General features: G+C 52.0%; 2 protein-coding genes across 6 annotated transcripts in view; one reads left to right on the plus strand and one right to left on the minus strand.

Annotated features, from left to right (window-relative positions):
* The window catches only part of LOC111138612 (glycosylphosphatidylinositol specific phospholipase D1), a 55621-nt gene extending 42176 nt beyond the window's left edge, over positions 1 to 13445 (plus strand). The window contains exons 14-25 of the mRNA XM_022490624.1: positions 994 to 1180; positions 3476 to 3586; positions 4809 to 4883; positions 4981 to 5137; positions 5631 to 5772; positions 6479 to 6584; positions 6668 to 6761; positions 9460 to 9636; positions 10017 to 10177; positions 11516 to 11542; positions 11638 to 11688; positions 13345 to 13445. Coding sequence (XP_022346332.1) covers positions 994 to 1180; positions 3476 to 3586; positions 4809 to 4883; positions 4981 to 5137; positions 5631 to 5772; positions 6479 to 6584; positions 6668 to 6761; positions 9460 to 9636; positions 10017 to 10177; positions 11516 to 11542; positions 11638 to 11688; positions 13345 to 13431 — 1375 coding nt within the window. The 3' untranslated portion in view covers positions 13432 to 13445. The remainder of the gene's footprint in view (positions 1 to 993; positions 1181 to 3475; positions 3587 to 4808; positions 4884 to 4980; positions 5138 to 5630; positions 5773 to 6478; positions 6585 to 6667; positions 6762 to 9459; positions 9637 to 10016; positions 10178 to 11515; positions 11543 to 11637; positions 11689 to 13344) is intronic.
* Positions 13445 to 24091, minus strand: part of LOC111138613 (MRS2, magnesium transporter) — a 37096-nt gene continuing 26449 nt past the window's right edge. For 2 of the 5 annotated variants that reach the window (XM_022490628.1, XM_022490626.1), the window contains 2 exons: positions 17898 to 18011; positions 13447 to 17402 (listed from right to left, as the gene is read on the minus strand). In XM_022490628.1, the coding sequence (XP_022346336.1) occupies positions 17292 to 17402; positions 17898 to 18011 (225 nt within the window). In that variant the 3' untranslated portion in view covers positions 13447 to 17291. Of the gene's footprint in view, positions 17403 to 17897; positions 18012 to 24091 lie in introns of all 5 variants that reach the window. The other 3 variants (XR_002640048.1, XR_002640047.1, XM_022490627.1) reach the window with 3 other exon arrangements.

Consider the following 24091-nt stretch of genomic DNA (forward strand, 5'->3'; position numbering starts at 1 on the left):
GGGGAGTTCTCAGATTTTCACAATCAACCCAAACGGAGCCCAAGGATATGGAGGTTTTGGGGAAACCTGTTTTTTCAGCCACACTTCCTAGGTTGAAATGACATTGTTTCCCTGGGAGCAGTTCGCTGACAGGCCATCTTTTTTGGGCCCCTGACGCATTCAGCCCCAGCACAGGTGATGGCAGGCGGATGCTGTGTTTATTGGCCCGTCCCCGTGCATGGTGGCTCTTCTTCCTGACACATCCGAAGACGGTCTCTGGCTGGGCCCGGGTAGGGGTGTGCAGAGGTCCCTCCCCAGCGTCCAGCCCCGGGAGCCGGGGAACGGTCCGGTCCCTCTCACCAGGTGGTAGCCCCTCTAGAAACGACTTTCCTCTTTTATCTCTGGTTGCTTCTGTGGCCATAAGAACTAGAGTAAGTACGTGATTTCTGGTCCTTCTAGCTGCCCCAACAAAGACATTTGAACCTTTGCTCTCTAACCGGTAGGTCATCGACCCGCACTTAGAAACAACCACAAAATACGTTCAGCATTTCATCTCTTCACAGTACAAGGAACCCCGGGCAGCCGTGGCAGCAGTGCCACGGGGTGCTTAACGCACGTGGGTCTCGGGCTCCTTTCTCTTCCGTTTGTTTCCTGCCCCGCCCGAAAGCAGACTTCCTGTCTGTCCCCTGGGAGCCCAGGGTCCTGCGTGGTGGCTGTGGGTTTGCACAGAACGTGATGCTTCGTGAAGATGCTTTTCTCCTGCTCGGGTCATACAGTTCAGAAATGCCCAGAGCCCTTAACGTGTCCAGTGTTGCTGCTGTTGTGTTTCTTGGAGAGCAAGACCCAATCCCAAAGACAAGATAGCGGCAGGAGGGGTGTTCTCCACGGTCACGCGGGGGGGAGAACTCAACAAGCGGGAGCTCAAGCCGTGGGCTCTAGAGAGAAGCAGGCGACCGTCTGCGGGGAGCATGGCTCTCTGCAGACACGGGGTGGGCCTCTCTCTCCCTCCCCCAGGGCACTGACCTCGGCTGACCTCAACCAGGATGGGCACGGGGACCTGGTGGTGGGCGCCCCCGGCTACAGCCGCCCCGGCCACCCCCAGGTCGGCCGCGTGTACCTCCTCTACGGCAACGAGCTGGGGCTGCCCCCCATCGACCTGGATCTCGACAAGGAGGCCCACGTGACGCTGGAGGGTTTCCAGGTGAGGCGTCTGTCCCCAAGTCCCCCTTCTCGCGTCAGTGCGCTGCGCTCCTCAGAGCAAGCGGCCAGTGCCGAGGATGACAGGAGCAGCCATGCTGGTGGCCTCCCTCTGTGGACGCCTGTCCTGTTTAAAAGCCTCCTCCTGTCCTCACTGGAACAGAGTTCCCAAACGCCCTCCCCTCAGTTTCCCCTAAGGTAACGGCTCACGTAACCTTGGTGGCAACGTGTCGGAATTAAGAAACCGACACAGGTGCGTGACTCTTGCCCGAACCCCAGACCTCACTCAGATTTCATTCCCCGGTTTCAAGTGGTGACGCGTCCCCAGGAAAACCCCACAGCGACCGTGGGAGGAATGCTCGGCGTGGGGTCAGGGTCAGGGCCTCCCGGCGCACCACGGACCTGGAAGGGTTTCGTCGGGAGTGACTGGCGTTAGTCCTCACAAGGGCAGGAGGGAGGGCAGGCGCCTTGTGACCGGTGACAGGCGAGCGCGGGGGCCTTGGTGGGACGGCGTGTTCCGGGAGCAAGCAGCAGGGCACGGCACGCTGGACTGCGGGTCAGATGGTGGTTCTGCTGCGGGGAAACCGCTAAAGCTTTTGCTGTGGAGTTCATGCTGCGAGGACAAAGCGAGACGACCTGCGTGCACAGGCCCCGACCCACGGGAGGTACGGGGTTACCGACGGGCCGGGGGAGCCCTGAGTCCGACAGGCGATCCTCCGCTGGCAGCCACATGTGACGTTCCACCGTCTAGGAGGGGCAGTGTTTTCTGGAATCTGCCACCACATGAGAACATTCCAAAATAAGTCTACCCATTCCAGGTGCTCCTTTTTTTTTTTTTTTTCTTAAGATTTTTATTTATTTACTAGAGAGAGAGAGCGAGAGAGAGCGAGAACGCACAGGCAGGGGAGCGGCAGGCAGCGGGAGAAGCAGGCTCCAGGCCGAACAGGGAGCCCAGTGTGAGGCTCGATCCCAGGACCCTGGGACCACTCAACCGACTGGGCCCCCAGGCGCCCCTGCTCCTCGAAGCCAAGCCCCTGTCGGACTGTTGGGTAAAACCTAATCCTCTGGGCTCCTGCAGCCCAGGAGGGAGGAGGCAGCCGCTGTCTGAGGGTGGTCCGCTCCCTCAGACGGGGACCAGGAGGCGGCAGCTCTGTGCTCTCTCCTCCCAAGGACCGTGGGTAACGTGGCCAGTGGCCGGCTGAAGGCGTGGGCCAGGGTAGCGCCCTGTCCTTAGCCGTGGCCTGTGCTTAGCCCGGCTGTGGCCCCGATGGAGGAAGGAGGAGATCCTGTGCCTGTCGAGGAACCACGGGTTAACCCGGGGGAGGCCCTGGGGTGCAGCTGCGATGACGAAACGAGGCTGGCCTCAGCTGGCCGGTGCCCCTTCTTGCCTTGTGGCCGGAGCAGCCCTTTCTGGTTTATCAGGTTCCCGCCTCGCGGGAGGGGACAGTCTCCGTAGAGGCCATCGCACAGAGGCGCGGCACGATTGGCCAATCCGCAACTGCTGCGGGTTCTGGGGCGTGTGTGCGCGAGTGGGGCAAACCTCCACTTGTGCAAGACCGTTCTTTGTTCTCTCCGTTGTGAAAGATCAGGAGGACCGAGTGAGTGGCTTTCGGTCGAGGCCGATTCTAGAGAGCAGGAGATGGAGGACGGAGAAAACCCACCTCAGAAGGAAGGGTCCCCGCCCGGGCTGGGTTTCCCATCTGTAACCGCGCGAGCGGGGATAATAAACGGACCTGCCCCGTGCGGGTCGGGCCAAGCGCGGCGTCCACAGAATTCTCTGCCCGACGGGACCGCTCTGCGGCTGTGCCGTCCCGTCGGAGGGCCGTGGGCCGCGGGGGCTTTGAGGACCCAGCGCAACCGAAGAGCTGAGTTGTTGGTTTAACGCGACTTCAGCTAATCCAGCCGCGTTTAGCTGGTGGCCCCCACGTTGCACGGGGTGGTTCTAGAACGTTCCGAATGTGGTGGCCGTGCTTGCTGGTGTATGGGGTTCTCATTTTGGACACTTTCCAAAGGGAGTCTGGCCCTTCGTGGGGGACCATTTTCGAAAAACCTAGAACTTGTGAGAACGGACCCTTTTCTTTCTGGCACCTGGTCTTCCCCTCCAAGCAGACAGACGTGCCCGAAACCTTGTTGGGGCCGAGCCACCCAGCGGGCGGGTGCAGATGTGTTCCAGTCGCTGCGGACTTGGCCCTTGGCCCTCGGCTTCTGGGTCGGGTGCCCGGGTCCCCTGGACTCCCAGGGAGTCGCGTGCTCTTCTGAAGGCTGTGGCTCAGCCCGGAGGTCACTGGTGCCCCTTCAGCCCTCAGGTCGGTTTGGCTCGGCCTTGGCCGTGCTGGACTTCAACAAGGACGGCGTGCTGGACCTGGCCGTGGGTGCGCCATCGGTGGGCTCCGAGAAGCTTGCCTACACGGTAAGGCTGCCGCTGCCGGGGGAGAGGGGGCGTCGGGGAGGGGCAGGCCGGGGCCGGGTGGAGCCTCCATGAACAGCAGGCAGCCGGATGTGCCGGGCCGGCATTTGTGGGGAGATGATCTCGGGCCCCCAGTTGGGGTCCTTGACGTGACCTTGGGTTGCCTGGCAGTGCCTACTTCCTCCCTGGCCTCCACTTGGCCTCCTGCATTTCCTGGTGACCCCAGAAATTGTACTCCTTCCCCTCCCCCACAGGCTACTGAGTGGTAGTGAGGGGATGGGGGTTCCAGGCCCTCGAGAGCCCCGTCATCACAGCAGAGCGGTGACCTCCCTGGTCCCTGTTTCCTGCAGCACAGGCTCTCGTCTGTGTGTACCCCGCACACGGTAGGGCACCGGCTTCAGATCCTGTGTGACCCCAAAGGTCAGAGGCCCTTTATCACTCTCTGCCTGCCACAAGCTCGCCTTTGTGCCCATGTCCTCACTCTGCGCTCCTAGACTGTGAGCCATCTGTCGTCTCTGGGCCCACAGGCCCCCTCACTCGAGGACATGGCTCAGAGGATCCCTCCCCCTGGAAGGTCTTCTTGCCTTTTTCCTTTAGGAGCAACACGGCACCCGCTGTCGGCAGTCTCTGGTCTAGGTCACACTTGCCTGTCCTCACACTGCAGCCTCCACCCCTACTCTAGTACCTTCCATGCCGTGGTGTCACTGTCCATGGGCCGCTTTTCGGGAGGACAGAGTGTGTCTTATTTATCATGGTCTTCCCTGCCCTTGGCTCGTGGTGGAACATAGATGCTTCCCGAGGGAGGACAGAGGCCAGCAAGTTACAAGACAGGAGCTGGTTTGGGACAGAGCCTGATGGTGCACATGCGTCTGCTGTGGACGCTGGCCACATGGCATGTTTCGAGTAATCGTGGGCCGGGTCAGGGAAGGCCTCGCGCAGGGAGGCAAGCGGTTGTCCAGCTGGTGCACTGAGCTAGTGTGCACGGCGGGCAAGGACAGGAGTGACCGTTTCAGCATTGGGGACTTCAATGCTGATGCAAGTGGCAGTTGTAAAAACCACCTCAGCCCAGCGGCACACACACAGGACCGGTTTCTGTCTGTTGCTGAGCCCTGGCCATGGGCTCGGGGGGATTTAGATCCTCGTCACCCTGTCTCTTCTGCTGCGACCTGAGTTTCCCGGGTCACCAGCCCTGCCTCTGACCGCCCCATGGCTTGCCTTCACCTAGGGTGCGGTGTACGTCTACTTCGGTTCCAGACGAGGAGGAATGTCTTCCAGCCCTAACGTCACCATCTCCTGCCGGGTACGGGGATCCCCTCGCGGCCAGTCCTGCGGGCCAGACTTTGCCGCCTCCGGCCGTCCGCCTCTGAACGGGATGTGCTCTCCGGCTTCCCCTGCAGGACACGTACTGTAACTTGGGCTGGACGCTCGTGGCCGCAGACCTGAACGGAGACGGCGAGCCTGATCTGGTCATGGGCTCCCCTTTCGCCCCAGGCGGAGGGAAACAGAAGGGCATGGTGGCTGCGTTTTATTCCGACCCCAGCTGGAGCCACAAAGGTAGTGCTTGTGTGGCGGGGAGGGAGGGCTGGAGACCTCTCTGCTCCGGTCTGGTCTGCCCTCGTGCCTAGGGGCTTCTGTCCTTTCTCCCTCCTTCCACTCTCGTTTCGTCTGAATTTTCTGATCGCGCTTCCTCTTGCAGCTAAGATACCTGAGCATGTACCTTTATCATCCGGGTGATAGAGAGTCCCTGGATAGACAAAAAGGGGTCCAACGTCCAGGTCCAGATGCAGAGGGGGCCAGCAGGTTGTTGGCAGAGGCTTTCCACGGAAGGCATCCCAGTGATGCCCCGGCCTGCGGCAGGGAGGGGGGCTCCCTTTGTATCGCATCCTCTACCCCCCAGACGTGGGCTCCAGAAGTGTACTTCTCCTATGAAGTGTGGGCTCCATGTCTGACACGGGGGCCCCCTGGGAGCAGCTGGGGGTACACAGGAGCTCTGACAGACTCTGCCCGCCCCGCCACGTAAGGTAAAAGGCGCCGGTTGTCTCTGTAGAAGAGCTGGGCGTGGAGGCGGCCAACTGGACGGTGCGGGGCGAGGCGGACTTCTCCTGGCTCGGCTACGCGCTCCACGGGCTCCGCGTGAGCAACAGAAGCGTGCTGCTGGTGGGGAGCCCGACCTGGAGGAACACCAGTGGGTGAGCGCTCCTGGGGGCCCAGGGACCCAGGGGCGTGAGGGGCAGGTGCCTGCTGCTGCGGGAGCCTGCGGGGGGTGCGCAGAGGGGCCGAGTACCCCCCCGCTGCCCCCCCGCCCCCCCGGCGAGGAACAGCTATGGCTGTGCAGCAAGAGCCTTCTCCTTAGAAGCTGAAACGTGAGCGAGGGAGGAGGGAGGAGGAAGGGTCCTCCAGGGCTCCGATGACTTGGTGGCAGAAGCCACAGGAACGCATTTTCTCCCGGTTCTGGAGACCAGGGATCCGAGGTCGACGTCGGTGGCGTTCACCTTGGAGACCCCTCTCCTTCTCCCTGTGCCCGTCCTTGGTGTCTTTCTGTTCTTACGAGGACACCAGTCCCATTGGATTAGGGCCCCACCCCAGGGACCCCAGCGTAACGGTTGCCTCTTTGAAAACCCGCTCTCCAAACGTGCATTCTGAGGTGTGGGGTTAGGATCCAACCCGTGGGCTCTGGCGGAACACGACCGAGCGCGTGGCCGCGGGTCTCCCTGTGGCCGCTCTCGGGGCGGCGAGCCTCGCGTGGGGGGTCTTCGTACTGGGACCCCGGACAGCCAGCGCTGCTGCCCCGAGGATCACAGGGCCGGGGCCGGGCAGGGGCACGGGGAGCTCGTCTTTGCTGGGGCCGGAATACGTGGCCAGCTCCCCCCGCCGCCCGTGTGTGCTTCGTTCCAGCCTGGCCCCCCAGTTCCGCGCTCACGACGAGAAACAGAGCCTCGGTCGGGTGTACGGCTTTCTGCCCCCAAATTGCCAAAGCTCGTTTACCATTTCCGGAGACAAGGTACGGCCGCCGCTCCCTCCGCGGGAGCCGGGGCACCCTGCCGTCTTTGGGGCCGCACAGTGTTGACTGACTGCCCTTCACAGGCGATGGAGAAGCTGGGGGCCTCCCTGTCCAGTGGCCACGTGCTGGTGAACGGGACCCGGAAACAGGTGTTGCTGGTTGGAGCCCCGACTCGCGGTAGGTCACGCACCGCGAGACTTGGCTGCGTTTCAGTCCGGTGGCTCCCTGACCCTGTCCTGTGGGGGGAGTGTTGTGACATCTGGAGCCAGACAAACCTGATTGTGAATATTTGCTTTTCTCATAACCTGGGGGTTATGAGAACCTCCTGGGGGAGGTTACTTAACCTCCCGGAACATTAGTATCATCATCTGCAAAATGCTGATTATGATCCACCTCAGAGAGTTGACAGTCCCTCCGGAAAGTCACCTACTGTGTTTTTAAATCTCCTGTCCCGCTGAGCTTAGAACGAGAGGGAGGCTCAGAAAATCCCGAGTCAGTTCTAGGACTAGGTCTTCTAAGGACATGTGTTAACAAGCCATTATCTTATTTACTTTATGGGAAAGAGTTTGAAGAAGCCAACAAAAACTTACTCCCTTCGGGCCCCTGGGTGGCTCAGCTGGTTAAGTGTCTGCCTTTGGGCTCAAGTCATGATCCCGGGGTCCTGGGATCGGGTCCTGCATCGGGCTCCCTGCTCAGCGGGGAGCCTGCTTCCTCCTCTCTCTCTGCTCACGCTCACTCGCTCGCTTGCTCGAACTAAAATCTTAAAAACAAAACAAAACCTACTCCCTTGAAGATGATCAAAGTGAATCATGCTTATTGTAGAAATTTGTGAAAATACAGACGTAGCTAGAAATTGCCCCTTCTCCAAATATTTAAAAACTTAAGCTCATACTATATATATGTGTGTGTATACGTTTTCATAAGTAATTTTTAAATCGTATGCCCTGAGCGTGTCCTCATGGTACTGATTCTACAGTGTGGTTTTCGATCCCGATCACATTTGCTCCCATGTGCACATGTCAACTTTTACCACCATCCTGTTGCTGGAAATTCAGGCTGCTCCTGGCATCGAACATCGATGTACGGAAAACTCTGCCTCCTGAATAGTTTTTAAAACAGCCTCCTGGAGGAAGAACTGGGCTGGAGGGGCTACCAGCAAGGCTCTTCTTACATATCGTCAAGTTATTTTTCAGGAAGGTGTTTGTGTCACACAACATTAGAATAATAAGCAGAGTGGATTGGGTACAGGAATGGCTAGATTTTTTTCTCTTCTTTCTATCATTTTAACTAGGCCCCACACCCAGCGTGGGGCTTGAACTCACGACCCCGGAGATCAAGGGGTGCGTGCTCTGGGGACGGCACCGGCCAGCCACCCCTGAATGACGAGATTTTCTCACTGCATGATTAAGGACACAGCATTGCAACCCCGGAAACTTGCTGACTTAGCCTTGGAGTAGTTGGGGTTTCTCCCCCTTTCACAGAGACTAGCTGGTGATTACCAAACTCTTGCAACACCTGTTAGTGGTTTTATTTGCTTCACTTCTCTTTCCACTGCAGTGCTGTGCAGACTTTGTTTTAATGTTTTTCCTGTCTTAGTATTTTCCTGTTTCAGAATACTATATGAAATATAAAAAGATTAATTTAGAGATCTGTATTCTATACAAATTAATATTTATTTTTATTTATGAGAGAGAGAGGGGGAGGGACAAGCAGGCTCCCCACTGAGCACAGAGCCAAGGGTGGGGCTTGACCCCGGGACCCTGAGATCTCGACCTGAGAGGAAACCAAGAGTTGGCAGCTTGTCCAGCTGAGGCCCCCAAATGCCCCCGGAGATCAACCATTTCGAGACCATTCTCATGAACCTGCGATAGTAAGAAATCATACAGAGATCCATGTCCCATTTTATCCAGTTTTTTTTCAAGATAATACCGCAAACCACGGCAGGTCCCAGCCGGGCTGTTGACACCGATACATCCACCGCTCGAATCTTGTTCAGATTTTCCTATTGCACTTGCATTTTGCGTAGATTTCACCCACATAATTTGTGGATCCTGGTACAAAACAGAAATGCAGAGCCCTCTGTTGGGGAAAAAAAAAAAAAAGTTTTTCCCCCCCAAGAAACAGGTCCAGGCAGTTCTGAGCTTTCCATAGACAAGCACCCTGAAGCTTTCACATCCGAGGTGGTTGCCTTTTTAAGATTTTTAGAGAGCGAGTGAGCGAGAGCAGCAGAGAGCACAGGTAGGGAGGAGAGGGAGCAGACTCCCCGCCGAGCAGGGAGCCCGATGCGAGGCTCCAACCCAGGACCCTGGCACTGTGACCAGAGCAGAAGGCAGACGCTTTACTGACTGAGCCGCCCAGGGCCCCTCTGTTGCAAGATTAATCAGATTTTCACGTTGGTGACTGGAGAGTGTTAAGCCAAGTATGGGGCCTGGTGTGACTGTCCTGCACAGGTTGAATTTGTGTCCCAACAACGTGGCTCCCTTTGGGCACCGCACCTGTTCTCAAACCTGGAATCCGATCAGGCAGTTCCATCCTCATTTTCAATCCACGTGGATTTTCTCATGGTACCTGCATTTTATTATAATCCCCAAATCCCAGTTTTGCGAAGGTATGAGGTCACTGGAAGGATTGAGGGACCTAGTGTTAGAACTAAGACGCTTGTGTGGGTCAGAGCTGTCAGGTGGGGGAGCCCTGAGTGTGGCTGTCGCTTGGGCCTCCGTGCCCCAGCCAGCTGGACCTTCCCACTACAAATGCCCGCCCTGTGCGGTTCTGCGCCGTCGTGTCACCGGAGCATGGAAGGCTGAAGCAAGGCTGGGACTGTGTCTTCTCTTCGTTCCTGGGATGGCAGCAGACAGTGTGCCCTGGTTTATTTCAGATGAGGTGTCCAGAATGGCATTCCTGACCATGACCTTGCACCAAGGCGGAACCACTCGGATGTACGAGCTGACCCCCGACGCCCAGCCTGCTCTGCTCAGCACCTTCAGCGGGGACCGCCGCTTCTCTCGGTTTGGCGGGGTCCTGCACTTGAGTGACCTGGACGGCGATGGCTTAGGTGGGAAAGGAACGGGCCTCTGGCTCAGAATCGAATCCCTTTACTCAACAGACCAGTCCCCTAACTGGATCATGTAGCCTCCGCCCTCACACGGGCAGCTCAGTGGCCCGACGGCCTTTACAACTGTTTTGAGTCCGGCAGGACCAGAGCCAACTGAGCTGGACTTCCTGAAGGCGGTGACATGAGAGCCACCCACATCCGCTGTCACCGATGGAGGATAAACTAGGAAAGCGCGCCTCTGCTGGGCGGGGATGAGCGCAGGGTAGACCCGGTGAAGGATGCACTAATCCGACTTGTGGGAGGTTGGGCTGGGACCCAGCAGGGGCAGTGGAAAGGACAGTGAGGGGGACATACTTCCTTCTGGTCTCTCTTGCTTGCAGATGAAGTCATCGTGGCAGCCCCCCTGAGGATAACAGATGTCACCTCTGGACTGATGGGGGGAGAAGATGGCCGCGTGTATGTATATAATGGCAAAGACATCACCTTTGGTGACATGACAGGCAGATGCAAATCATGGACGGCTCCGTGTCCTGAAGAAAAGGTAAGGTGTTCATGCCATGCTGGGAAAGGCGGGTGCCCACGAAGCCTTGTAGTCATGTCCACTGCGGATCCCAGAGTTTTTGCCGGGACTGTGTGCGGTCAGGACACCATCACGGTCTGTTTCTGTAGGCCAAGTGGCCCCGCCTTCTTGCAGGTCTGCAGCGCTTGTCCCCGTGGCTCAAGTCTAGCTGACATGGTGTCCCACTGGTTCTGGTCACACCCTGCCACCACTGGGTGGGAGCCCACAGCAGAGGAAAACAGGCCCGGGCCACTGCACTCTCGTTAAAACGCACACTCTAATTTCCGTTTCACTGCCTTTTTAAAAAGATTTTTATTTGAGAGAGTACAGAGAGAGAGAGCAGGGGCAGAGGGAGAAGCAGACTCCGCTGAGCAGGAAGCCTGAGGTGGGGCTCGATCCCAGGACCCTGGGATCATGACCTGAGCTGAAGGCAGACGCTTAACTGCTGAGCCACTCAGGTGCCCATTTCACTGCTTTTATTCCTTGTCTCAGGTGGGTTTCCTTAAGTTCCCTGAGCATAAAACACCCATTATTTTAAAAAACTATTTAGTTGCAAAATTAAAATTTATTGTAAAATTGTAGAAAATATGGTACAAAATTTCTTTTTAAAAATTCAAAAATCATCTACCTAGAATTGCACGCTGCAGAAATAATTAACCTTTCGATGTGCATCCTTCTGGTATATTTTCCCGACCTCCATGGCTACCGCTTACTGTGCATTTACTCTGCGCCTAGCACTGTGCGGAGCACGGCACAGCTCCCCCGCCCTGCCCGGCCACCTCTGACCCACGTCAGCGCTGGTACGTTGGCACTATGCCCGAGGAAGGTGCTCTAGGTCACAGTGCTCGGAAATGAAAGGACAGGGACCTGCACCCGAAACGCACTCTTTGTCATTACACTGGGTGTGGGTATATTGTATAACGGAGCCGCTGTACATACTCTGTAAGGCGATGGTCTCTCCCGTGGCTTTTTCACGCTCGCTTCCATTCTCCCGCGGCAACTGTCCCGGCTGCCTCCGGGTTATCTGCAGATAAGCCACGTTTATGTAAACATCCGTAGCTGTTATCAGTCCCTGAGTCTACCTCAGTCCAGTGTTATAAAAAAGATACAGTGGGAATTATACTGTAAACGAATTTATAAGTGAACTATAAGTGAGGATATATGTGACTACATCTGCTTTGTTAAGTTCCTGTGAGGTGACTTGCTGGTGTCTGAGGGCAGCACGGGCCCGGCCCGTCTCGCGTGCAGAGGTGTGCGTGTGGGGCGTCCGTTAAATCCACACAGACAGTAACCGGTCCCCTGCTCCCCTTTTCCTTTCAGGCCCAATACGTACTGGTTTCTCCTGAGGTAAGTACTTCCTGTAGGAATGAGGAAAACCATGGAAGTGCTCTTTTCCTTAATTTAAACTGATAAAATCTGGTGTTTTTTTCCCCATTTTACAGGCAAGTTCAAGGTTTGGGAGCTCTGTGGTCACTGTGAGGTCTAAAGACAAGGTGAGGGTGAAGACGGCGCTCCTGAAGTTTCCGTGCTAAGGCTGGGGTGGGATGATCTCATTTCGTCGTTCAGCTTTTGTCTGAGACAGACACACACACAAGGAACCTCCACACACCGTCCCATCGCTCTCCCGGTTTCATCCCCCACGGCAGGACCTAGCGAATTCCAGCCTGTGGGCCGCCTCGAGTTCTGTATAGCTTGTGAACTAAAAAGGATTCATTTAGATGGTTGGAAAAAAAAGGCTATTTCATGACACGTGAAATTTATATGAAGTTTAAACTTCAGTGTCCGTAGTCTCCTTGGGCCACGGCCCTGCACGTCTGTGGCGGCTGCTGCCCCGCGAAGCCTCACGTTCGAATACGGACTTGGGCCTTCAGGGGAGCGTGGGCAAACCCTTGCCACGTCAGCTGAGCACTGTTAGTGTTTCCTTCCAGACTGCGGAGTCGCTGCAGGCCTCTGGGGCACACCATGCGCACGCGCACTCTCCCACTGGTCCCGCTCACGGGCTCCCGTATCGCGCTCCCTCTCCCGCAGACACAGGCGGGGCCAGCTGCTTGCCGCTGCAGGGGACTGTCCCCACGCACTGTCTTGTTCCGCTCACTTTTCCCAGATCTTTACTGTTATTTCTCCATTATTTCCAATTTATTTACTATCGTGAGCATTCTTGCACAACTATATTTTTATATAACTATGCAAATATCCCTGCTGCTGTTTTTGGAAGATCGCTAAGCAGAGGGTCTGCACACTTTGTAATGGACAGAGCAGTGAAAGGGTTTTATCTTCCACCCTGCAGCTAGACCAACCGAACCCATTCAGTTACTTTGGAATCGGAATCGCACAGAACCGTGCAGGCTCTGAGACAAAGCCATACCTTTGAGAAGCACACGGTCTACACGCACGGGAAGGAGAGGGAAATGCCCATCAGGGCGGGACTAAGGGCTAAAGAGGAGAGGGACAGGACCAGCAGCCGCACAGCTGGCCCTGGCGTTCTGGCGCTGGGGGACACTGCCCTCTTGTGGCCCACAGTTCAAGTGGCCCTTGTCTGACTCCATTTCTAGGCAAGACTGATGAGCAAAATGTAGGGTTACCTAGAACAAAAAAGATGGATTACTAAATTTGTGGGAGGATTCTCAAAAGGTCTGGTGACAGATTACATCGTAAGCTTGCCTTACACTTAAAATTCATTTTCCAAAAAGTTAGATATTATCAAGAACCCGTGAATTATACATCCGCCATGACTTACACAAGCTGCGAGGTGCTGTAGATTGTAAGAAACTGGCAGTTGATTCTTTGCTGTTTAACAGTGCAAGTCCGCCTTTCTCAGAATAGTTCACCGAGGTGGACACTCCAGTTAGTTCGCCCAGCTCCCTGGGATTGTGGCGTGAAGCCCCGAGTCCAGGTCCGCTGCGGAGTGGACACAGACAGTCTGAGGAGGAGGAGCACGGCCGCTCACTGACCTCCCGCAGCGAGCCGATTAGGGCCGGGATGGAGTTGGGACTCAGCCTGCACCTGAGCCGCCTCAGTCCACACTTCTGAACCCTCATGGCACTTACCCCATGTCCCCATCTCTGTGCCACCGGAGCACAGCAAGGTGCCTGGACTCGGGCAGGGACTTCACGGGCGTGATGAACAATACTGTCTCGTGTCCTCTACAGAACCAAGTGGTCGTCGCTGCTGGGAGGAGCTCTTTGGGAGCCCGACTCTCCGGGGCCCTGCACGTCTACAGCCTGGGCCTTGAGTAAAGACCTCGCCACCTCTTCCTCCTCTGCGTCCCCTCTCTGGGCCGAGTCCTCGCCAGGGTGAGCGTTCTGGTGGACAAAGGGGCACCTCCAGGGGAGCCGGGCGGATCCTGCTAGAAGTGGGACTCCTGGAGTGGAGACAGGCCTGGGTGGGGGGGACTACGAACCAGTGGACGACGACAGATACTCTGCTGCCTCGTGTCCCTTCCCAGGTTTCCTCCATTGCTTCCCCTGTACTGAAACTTACTCCCAGCTTCTGGCCTGGCCTCAGCCCTGCTGTATGACCGCTGCCCTTTCCACACCATACCTATGTCCTTCTGATGCCTAGAAAGGCTTCTCTGTACTTAGTTAGCTCTTAGGAAAATCTGTCACAGTTTCTCCTAAAATGTCCTTTAAAGTTGGTGACTCATTCCAATCAAAATGGAACAGAAAGCACAGCGTACAGGACAGAGTGGGCAGAGCAACAGTCCGGTGAGCAGAGGGGGTGCGGGAGAGCCTTGCCACTCCAGTCACCTGCTGGAAGCGAGTGGGTCCTTATGAGAACTGCGGCATTTCCAGGGTTTCACAGAGTGAACGACTAATACAAAACTAAAACCTCCTGTTGGTGCCCTCCCCTGCTTTTGTAGAAGCGGCTGTTCTAACAGCTGAACCCAGTGACTCCACTGGTTCTGTGTCCTCCCAAGAGAAGCCCTCGTCGCACTGGGCTGGCACAAGCCGTGCCCACAAAACTCGCCCCGTAGAGCTCCGGGTGGAGGCCACCGCGCGAGAGCGAGCAGAGAGAAGCATGTCTTGGCTTCCTCGGTTCCGGGGCTGACTGGTGACTGGTGGAGCGTACATCGGCCAGGCCTGCAGGTGGGGACACTGGGGGGAAGGCATCTGCCACAGGCTCTGGCTTCACTAAACATGTGAAGCCATTCTTAGGGATCCTGCAGCCATCAGGGAGGAACCATTCTTCCTCCTGGCTCTAACAGTAGAGAAAAGTAACCGATGACAAGATCCCTTTTTAACTTCCCTAGAGGCAGCGTTGAGACTGGTTCAAAGATAGAATCCAGCTAAGGAGTCAAAGTAGAAATCACGGCAACGCTCTGTGAGTTAACACTGAGCATAAAGGCAGGGAAGAGGGGGACCAACGGGCGTACCTCGCGATGACTGTGGGGACTGTCATCCTTCCTCCGGACAGGTGCTAGCCGCTGCATCTCTAGGGAACAGCACATTTGGTTTCATTTGGGTAACAATGAGTGGTAGCTCAACTCGTGTGAAATAACTATGTTTAGTTGAAGTTTACTTTTAGGGGCCAGAATTCCTTAACTAGCTTCATTTACGCGTTGAGAGGTCTGTGAGTGCTGGCCCTCTTCCTCAGAAGTCTGTGTTCTCTCACACCGCCATGGCTGGAGCAAGGGGCTGCTGCCTCAGCTGAGAGGGCGGGCCTGTGCTGACGCACAACCATCTTCTACCCAAGGACGGACATTTCTCTCAGTGTCTAGACACACCAGACCGAACCAGGTTCTCACATAGGATCTTATCCAGAATCCTTAACCTGCATAATCCCACACTCAAAAGTGCAAAGTGGTATTCCTACTCCTGAAGGTCACCCTGGATGGCAGAGCCGTACACGCCGGCCTGTACAGTCTGTGCGTTAGCCCCGTAGGTGGGCTGTTTTCACGCTAAGTATTAGCTATAGTTCTAAACACAGGTTCTGAAATGGTTAACAACAAATACCTTGTAGGGTTTTATTCTCATTAACACAACTCTGCACTTAATTCCATGACCTTTATTTCAAAGATATCAAAACACATGTATGTATTTGCAATTTTTCTATTACAAAACTTGCTTTAAGATCAAAATGGTTTCATGCCTGTGAAACAGACCTAAAGGGATTTGGAGTAAGTCCGGCAATGAGCTCAGATCTCCGAATGCCCTGTCCACGTACCATCCCTCAGACCACCTCCATAGGTATTACTAAAGTAGGGAAAGTAAATCCTGAGATTAAAGTGTATTAAATATTGTAGCTCCAAAAATAAAGCTATGTACAACTCCTGGAATAACGAGACCAACAGCTTTTTATTTAGTGGTTATTTCTCACAGTCTGTGCTATCTTCTGCCACCTTTCCTTAGAGGCCTTCCAAAAACAGTCTATTAAGAATCTCATGCCTTGACCTTGTTAAACGGGGGATGAGACTGCTTGCTCACTCACATAACGAAACACTTGTGCTCAATCATTTTTAAGTCAAAGTTTAAAATCGCCTAACTTCTTAGGTAAGAAGCATCCTGCTATCCACAAAGCAGAGTGAGTTGACATTTTGAAATCCTCCTTGATCTAACCACCTTCAAGAACTTTATAAACCACCCGTCACTTCTCTGCATCAGACTTAAGAGGTAGTTACGTTTCCCTTTGATTGAGGAAACAGGACTCCTGAAAAAAAAAATTTTTTTATTCAAGTCTACAAACTAAGTAAGTCACACCAGAAGGAAAAAGGCCAAAATTCTATTTCTGTGCCTGACTGGAGTCAAGCCCCTTGGGCTTTGTTTTTCCCGTTACAGTGAAGTCCTATTTCTAACCTATGTCCAGTGATTCCCTAAGATCAAGAACAGCAGCAGTGCTCTGAGGTATGACAGTGTCCCATGGAATCGGAAGACTATCAAAGATACTTTGTTTTGAAAGTCATCACACACATCTATGATGCTAGAGAGAGAGAGAGCCTCACTCTGACACCCATACCTCAAAGCGTGTCCCTGACCCACGGGGAGGTGCCAAGTGGGCCACTCCATGCTGAGACCAACCCAGCCTGGGTCATCGTATGTGCCAGCTTCTAGTGGCTTCTTCTAACCACACAGGGGAGCAGGGAAACTACTTAGCAACTCTGTTTTCTCTCAAATCTGCTACTGGAACAGCATTTTTATTCTCTTCACCAAACCACTTGGTGAATGGACTCCCAAACTTCCTCCTTTGCCATCCTATTACGGCATCAGATAACCCCAACACTGTCAGCGCACGGGCTTTACTACTATTACGTTTGTAGTAGCAGAGCAGCTCTGGCCACTCTTCTGGTTTAGGAAGCCCCCTGTCAAGCTCTGAGGCGTAGGCATACAGATTAACTGGGCTCCATACACTTTCTTTTTTGGGGATGGGAGTGGCTGAGGGGACACCTCCATCTACTCAGTCATCTACTCTACTCCAGACCTAAAAAACAGTAACAAAATGGAAACAGTTTCAACATTACTTCCAAAGGTTTCCACTGTAGCCAAGCAGAGAAAAAGTGTTTCAGGAGTCAAGAGAATAAAATATTGATTTAATATCAGCTTAAATGGATTCTAGTTAATCATTTCCTTTTTATTTGCCTTATATAAAAAAGACAAGAAAATAGAGTATGTTAAAGATTGGTTTAAAGCACAAACTTTCAGAGTTTGTTCTAAGGTTAGTATGTATTTTTTCCTGCCTTTCCAGTCACCTGCGAGTCAGGAAGCTCCCAAGAACATGATCCCCTTAGTAAGAACTACTGCTACCCGAGCTCGTCACTGTGGGCTTGTCAAGTTTTCAGGCTTTGCTTGGCCTGAGACACGTGTAAATCAGAAAATCTACACAACAATCTATTCTCACATCACATCTATAAAAAACAGCATTTTAAGGTTGTGGGAAATAGAATTTTGGCCTTTTACAAAGCATATCCTTTGCTTCTTTCCTCAATTTTGAAAATGCAGAAGTTCTAGCATTACGGAGTGCCATGGTATCTTTATCATCAGACACTGTAATTTTAGTGATTTTTTTCAAGTCTCTGACTCTATAAAAGAAAATAATGAAAGAGTACCAGAAGCTTCCCGTGACTACCACAAAAAGTAACCCAGTCTCTCCTGGGCTGATGTCTCTAACGGTTTGTCAGGACACTCTTGCCTGAGCCGAGCCCGTCTGGCCGGAAGCTGTGCTTCATTTCCATCCTTCTGTCCGCCTGAAGGGACTTCTTGGGTAAAGAGGCCATCTAAATAAAGCAGAACAATGACTCATTTTAGTCTGTGTGTGTGTTAAAGGAAATGCCACAAGTAAAAGCAGAGGTAACTAGCAGATGGGAGGCTAGAAGCCCCTGTCAGTACCCTAAGTATTCATTCCCGGTGTAAACGGAGTGTGGAAAGGAAAAAGAAAGGGTCAACCTTTTCTCTTAATGACGACACCATGTCTTCTATGTTTCAGTCTGGGTTATGACAAAGCCTGCAGCAGAACTGCCAACATCTAAGGGCAGAAAGCTCATCACAGAGTGAGGCACTGAGCACGGGGGACTGAGCCGGCACCGTGCCAGGTGCGGCACTGGAATAAGCGCTTTCCAACCGCTGGTACTGGTGCCACCGACGGATGTGGGAATGAAAGAACTCGCTCGGGGTCACGAAGCCGGGGACACCACCAGCCCAGGCAGTCGGTGTGCCCGCAGAACCAGACATCAGCCCCTTGACTACACTGCACCAACCCAGACCCTTCATACCACGGGAGGTAGAGGAGCTTCTAGTTGTCGTCCCAGGAATGACAGCAAACGCCTCCAGATGAGGCCGCTTCCCATAAACATGATTCCTGTAATCAGCCAAAACACTCTGTGGTCCTAAAAGAGAACACAGAGTTACTTTCAATCACAAAAGGTCAGGCTCCTCAGCTGTAAAATTCCCCAACTATGATTGCCCCGGAGCTTAAAGAGGCCTTGTGTTGTTCATACAGCTCTTCCCTATAGAAAGGACCTAAGAACAAAACTTGATAGCATCCAGAGAATCAGAGAATAGATCAGAAGAAAAGACATAAAAGGGCTTCGATATTTAAAAATCATCTATAAGCCAAACATAACCACTTTTGTGTTTCCTCCCAGTCTTCGTTTGCGTGTATACAAATTTTAATAGTTGTAATCACAGAGGACATACAACCAAATTTGAATTTTTTGCTTTTAGAGCCACAGTTCCTGATCTGTGAGCTGAGGTGTCCTGGGCACCACAGCACCCGAGAGTATTTTAAGTTTTCAAGGAAAACACAATGTCATCTGCAAAACAGACCTAGCTACTTCATAAACAACCTGTTAGGTAATATCACAGAAACGATGTCCTAAAAGAAACTCTGGGTCTAGTAATCCTATGCAAAAATTCCCGAGACACTAGACACTAAACATATCACGAACCAAGAAAGTTTGGGAACCTGTGACTTAAACATCTTCCCGTCATTTTCAAGCTTGTACTATCTGGCAGTGTAATGTGCACGCATCCGTAGACGGAACCACAGGCCCCCACGAAAGGGATCCCATTGCCAGCTATGCCACCGCTGGCTACCAACCACAGCCCGGGTGGCTCCAGGGACGGGGAGCTCCCCGGCCCAGGGTGGTGTGTTGCGCAAACGGTTAGCTCTCACTGGGGGCAATGCACACCATATGAAGGAGAAACCCATCTCTTTGGAACAGGAACTTAGACCTATATCAGGAAGACAAGTGCTAACACAAGTTAAATATTTTTGGTGAACACATTTCCAGTTACCCAAAAAGAGGGTGTAGTTTATTAAAAATTACATTTAAATGAGATTTAGAACAATAGATTACTGTTGTCTTTGCTGTAGACTGGTTCTACAACCCACCTATGAAGAAAAATCTGAGAATGCCAAAATGTGATAAACTAGAGAGAGAAGTTCCAACCTAGCCTGAAATTCCAAACACACACACAAACTGTGGGAAGACAGCACAGGAGGAGGACCGGAAGCTCACCTCGTACGCAGGCACAACTAGACAACACATCAGTGTAAGTAACGCAGACAATGACCTGGAGACTGACAGAACGGACTCTGCAACGAAGAAGGGGCCACATCAAAGAGGGCGGGCAGGGCAGAGACCTGGCGGGGAGCTCAGTGAAACTGTGGGGCTGTCCATGAAAGGAAGGAAGCTGCCAGCACAGAGAAGGGAGAGAACCACACTATCGCACGGGGGAGGCTGCGTGGAAAGCTGAGTCCCCATAACATTTGGCTTTGAAAACCAGAGTGGCTGAGTTTTGTGAGTTTTTACAATCAGTAGGACTTAAAACCTGGAATTGTAGAAAATCAGCAGGCTCAACTTTAGGAGAGCAGAGAGGGTGAGAGAAAACAGAGTCCCCACCATTAAAGAGACAACACAACAGCCTGGGGAGATACAGCACAGAAGGAGCATCTGGAAAGACCTGGGGCATACAGAGGGAGAGCGGCTCACTAACCTCAGAGAGCGCTCTGGAGAAACAGAGATCGTGAGAGACTCCTCCAGGAACAAAGGACCTGCAGGTGCTATCTCCACTGCCCCCCCACCCCCAAACACACAGTGCCTGGGGGAACTAGCACAACACCCACTGATTTGCTTACACTGCGCCCACCCGCTCACCTGAGCTTCCCATCTGCACGCTCCAGCCAGGCTGGCCTCAGTCCCAGCACGGGGTCTGCTCCCCCAGAAGACCCAACAAACCTTGCTAACACTGAGGCTCCTGTACCCAGTAGGGGGGTTGCATCCACCCTCCCCAAAGCAGGAGCCCATCAAAAGAAGCACCCCACTCCTGGCCCTGTGCAAGCTGCCCCCATAGGGGCCGGCACCACTCCAAAGTACCCCCTGCCCGGGGAGAGGGGAACTAACTGCACACACTGAATGTGGCCCCAACAGCGGGCTGGCGGCAGACAGCTGGTCAGACTGCGGGCCCTGCCCACCCGTGGAAGTGTCTCGGGGGACAGTGCAGAGAAGCAGTCTGCAGCTCTGCCAAACACCCGGTCTGACCCGGCTCAAGCCCAGGGTGGCCCCAGACTGACCCACTGATGTCACAGGGAGCGAACACGGCCCACAGCAGGCAAAAACAGCCACGTGGACACCTGGACCGCAGGCAAACACGGCCCAGCCACACGGCGGGCGGGGGGGAGCGCAGCACATTGGGAGAAGAGCTCTGAAGCACCAGGTTCTGGTGAGCAGGGACTCGCCCTGCAGGCAGACAGGACCTCTTCCCCATGCGTCCACCACCTTCGGGGCAGGAGACACAGCCGACTTTCCTAGCGCACACACACAAACACCGAGAGGCAGACAAAATGAGACAAATGACTATGTCCCAAATGAAAGAACAGGAGAAGTTCACAACAAGAGACCTAAGTGAAATGGAGATAAGTAATATGCCTGATGGAGAATTTAAAGTAATCATCAGGGGCGCCTGGGCGGCTCAGCCATTAAGTGTCTGCCTTCGGCTCAGGTCATGATCGCTTAGGGTCCTGGGATCGAGCCCCACATCGGAGTCCCTGCTCAGTGGGGAGTCTCCTTCTCCCTCTCCCACTCCCCCTGCTTGTGTTCCCTCTCTCACTGTGTCTCTGTCAAATAAATAAAATCTTAAAAAAAATAATAATATACTCACTGGACTTAAAAGTGGAGGACATCAGTAAGGTCCTAACAAGGAGGGAAGAAAGAAACACTCAGAGATGAAGAACACAATAAACAAAATTAAAAATATACCAGCTGGAATAACTAGTAGCTAGAGGAAGCAGAAGAACAGATCAATGACCTGGAGGACAGAGTCATGGAAAGTAAAGTTGAGCAGGTGAGAGGGAAATAAATGATCCAAAACAAGAACAGATTTAGGGAACTCAGTGGCTCCATCAAGTGTAATAACACCCCAGAAAGAGAAAAGGAGGCAGCAAATTTATATGAAGAAATAATAGCTGAAAACGTCTAGAATCTGGGAAAGGAAACAAATCCAGATCCAGGAGGCACAGAGACAGCCCAACAAAATCAACCCAGGAGGTCCACGCCAAGACACAGTAATTGGGGTGCCGGGTGGCTCAGTAGGTTAAGCGTCTGCCTTCAGCTCAGGTCGTGATGTCAGGGTCCTGGGTTTGACTCCTGCTCAGCATGGAGTCTGCTTGTCCCTCTGCCTCTGCCCCTCCCTCCCCATCCCACCGCCCCATGCTCACTCTCTCTCTCAAATGAATAAATAAAATCTTAAAAAAGAAAAGACACCTAGTAATTAAAAAGGCAAAAAGTGGTGATAAAGACAGGATTTTAAAAGTAGCAAAAGAAAGCAGTTAAATACAAAGGAAACCCCACATGGCTACCAGCTAATTTCTCAGCTGAAAATGCAGACAAGAAGGGAGCAGCGTGGCAAATCCAAAGGGCTGAAAGGGAAACATCTGCAGCCAACAGCACTCTACCTCCCAGGGCTGTCCTTCAGAGTAGGACAGAGAAGAGTTTCTCAGAGAAACAAATTAAAGGAATTCATCACCACTAAACCAGCCTTTTTTTTTTTTAAAAAGATTTTATTTATTTATTTGACAGAAAGATCACAAGTAGGCAGAGAGGCAGGCAGAGAGAGAGGAAGGGAAGCAGGCTCCCCGCTGAGCAGAGAGCCCGACGTGGGACTCGATCCCAGGACCATGAGATCATGACCTGAGCCGAAGGCAGTGGCTTAACCCACTGAGCCACCCAGGTGCCCCCTAAACCAGCCTTTTAAGAAATGTTAAAGAGGACTCTGAGCAGAAAGGAGAGACCGTAAGAGACAGTATGAAAAGTAGGAAACATAAAAGCAGTAGAAATAAGTACACCTGTAAAAGTCAGTCAAAGGACTCAAAGTAAAGGGATGTAAAGTAGGACACCTAAAAGGTGGGGGTGGGGAGAGGAAAAAAGAATGGGCTCAAACTTAGGCAACCATCAGCTTAATACAGACTGCTATGCCCAGAAGGTGTTATATACAAACCAGCAACAACCACAAACTGAAAACCAGTAATAGATATGCAAAAAATTAAAAAAAAAAAAAAAGACTCCAGGTATAACACCACAGAAAGCCAACTAATCATGAGAAGAGAGCAAAGGAAGAAAGGAACACAGAAGAACTATAAAACAACCATTAAGGAAGTAACAAAATGGCAAAAAGCACACACCTATCAACAATTACTATGAACGTTATGAACGGATCAAATGCTTCCATCAAAAGACACAGGGTGACCGAGTGGATAACAACGCGAGACCCATCTCATGGTGCCTACAAGAGACTCGTCTCAGATCTAAGGACACCTGCAGATGGAAGGCGAAGGGATGGAGAAGCATTTATCATGCACATAGACATTAGAAGAGAGCCAGGGTAGCATACTTACATTGGAAAAAACACTTTAATACAAAGACTGTAACAAGAGACAGAGAAGGACATCATAATAATAAAGAAGATAATCCAACAAGATATAACAAGCTGGTTGTTTGGGGGAAAAAAAAAAAATCAACACAACTGAGAAGCCTTTAGCCAGACTCATCAAAAAGAAAACGAGAAAACTCAAACAAAATCAGAAATGAAACAGGAAATAATAACCATCGCAGAAATACAAAGGACCGTAAGAGAATACTATAGAAAATTATATGCCAAAAAATTGGATAACCTAGAAGAAGTGGAATTCCTAGAAACATATAACTTCCCAAAACTGAATCAGGAAGAAATAAGGAAATTTGAACAGACCAATTACCAGCAATGGTATTATATCAGTAATAAAAAAAAAAAAAAACTCTCAACAAATAAAAGTCAGGACCAGATTGCTTTGGTTAATTCTACCAAACTTTAAAGAAAAATTATATCTGTTCCTCTCAAACTATTTAAAAAAAAAAAAAAAAAAAGGAAAAAGGAAAACTTTTAAATTCATTCTATGAGGCCAGCATCACCCAAATACCAAAACCAAAGACACTACGAAAAAGAGAACTACAGGCCAATATCTCTGATGAACACGGATGCAAAAAAACTCAACAAAATACTAGCAAATCAAATCCAATAATACATTAAGCAATCATTCATTACTGTCAAGTGGGATTTATTTCTGGGTTGCCAGAGGTAAAGGGTTATCACCTCTGTTGCTTACTCTCAAGTGGTTTTAGGAAAAAGAGGCTGTATATAAAGATAGAATGAGGGTGCCTGAGTGGCTCAGTGGGTTAAGCCTCTGCCTTCAGCTCAGGTCATGATCCCAGGGTCTTGGGATCAAGCCCCGCATTGTGCTCTCTGCTCAGCAGGGAGCCTGCTTCCTCCTCTCTCTCTGCCTGCCTCTCTGCCTACTTGTGATCTGTCAAATTAATAAATAAAATCTTAAAAAAAGAGAGAGAATGAGACAGGGAAGGTGATACATGTTGGTGATAAAAGAATGGGGGAAGGCTCCATGGCAATTCTTTGACTACTCTTAGAAGGGTCTAAAATTATCTTAAAACAAGAAGTAAAAAAAGTTTTTCCTATCCTAGGTTGATCATTGTCAATAGTAACCCCGTCTACACAGGGGTAGAGACCTTGACATCTGGGGATTTAGTAAACACGTCTGAGCTGTTCTTCAGATTATCTAGACACGTAATTAGTAACTAACTGATGAGGGACTGATCTGAATCTTGTTCTGCCGGAGCTAATCACCCTGTACTGAGCAAGTAACTGGCCACAAACCACTCACCTCCCGTCATAACTGGGTTGCACTACACCTGGGACTGCGTGGAACTATCAGAGAGGAATTTTCAAAAATCCCTTTTAAAAATGGACGTTAAATGAGAAAATAAGTATAAAATGAAAAAAAAGTATAAAAGTGTGTTTGTAGACTGTATGTATAGAAACACGATTCTTAACAAAAATGACCTGATCTTGTATAAAGAGTTCTGTAGCCACACACTGGGGAATCTGCAGAGGTCTTTAGAAGTTACCTCTGGAGAAT

The sequence above is a fragment of the Enhydra lutris genome, unplaced genomic scaffold (genome assembly GCF_002288905.1).
Source record: "Enhydra lutris kenyoni isolate GAN:26980312 unplaced genomic scaffold, ASM228890v2 scaffoldscaffold93, whole genome shotgun sequence".
Classification (NCBI taxonomy): domain Eukaryota; kingdom Metazoa; phylum Chordata; class Mammalia; order Carnivora; family Mustelidae; genus Enhydra; species Enhydra lutris.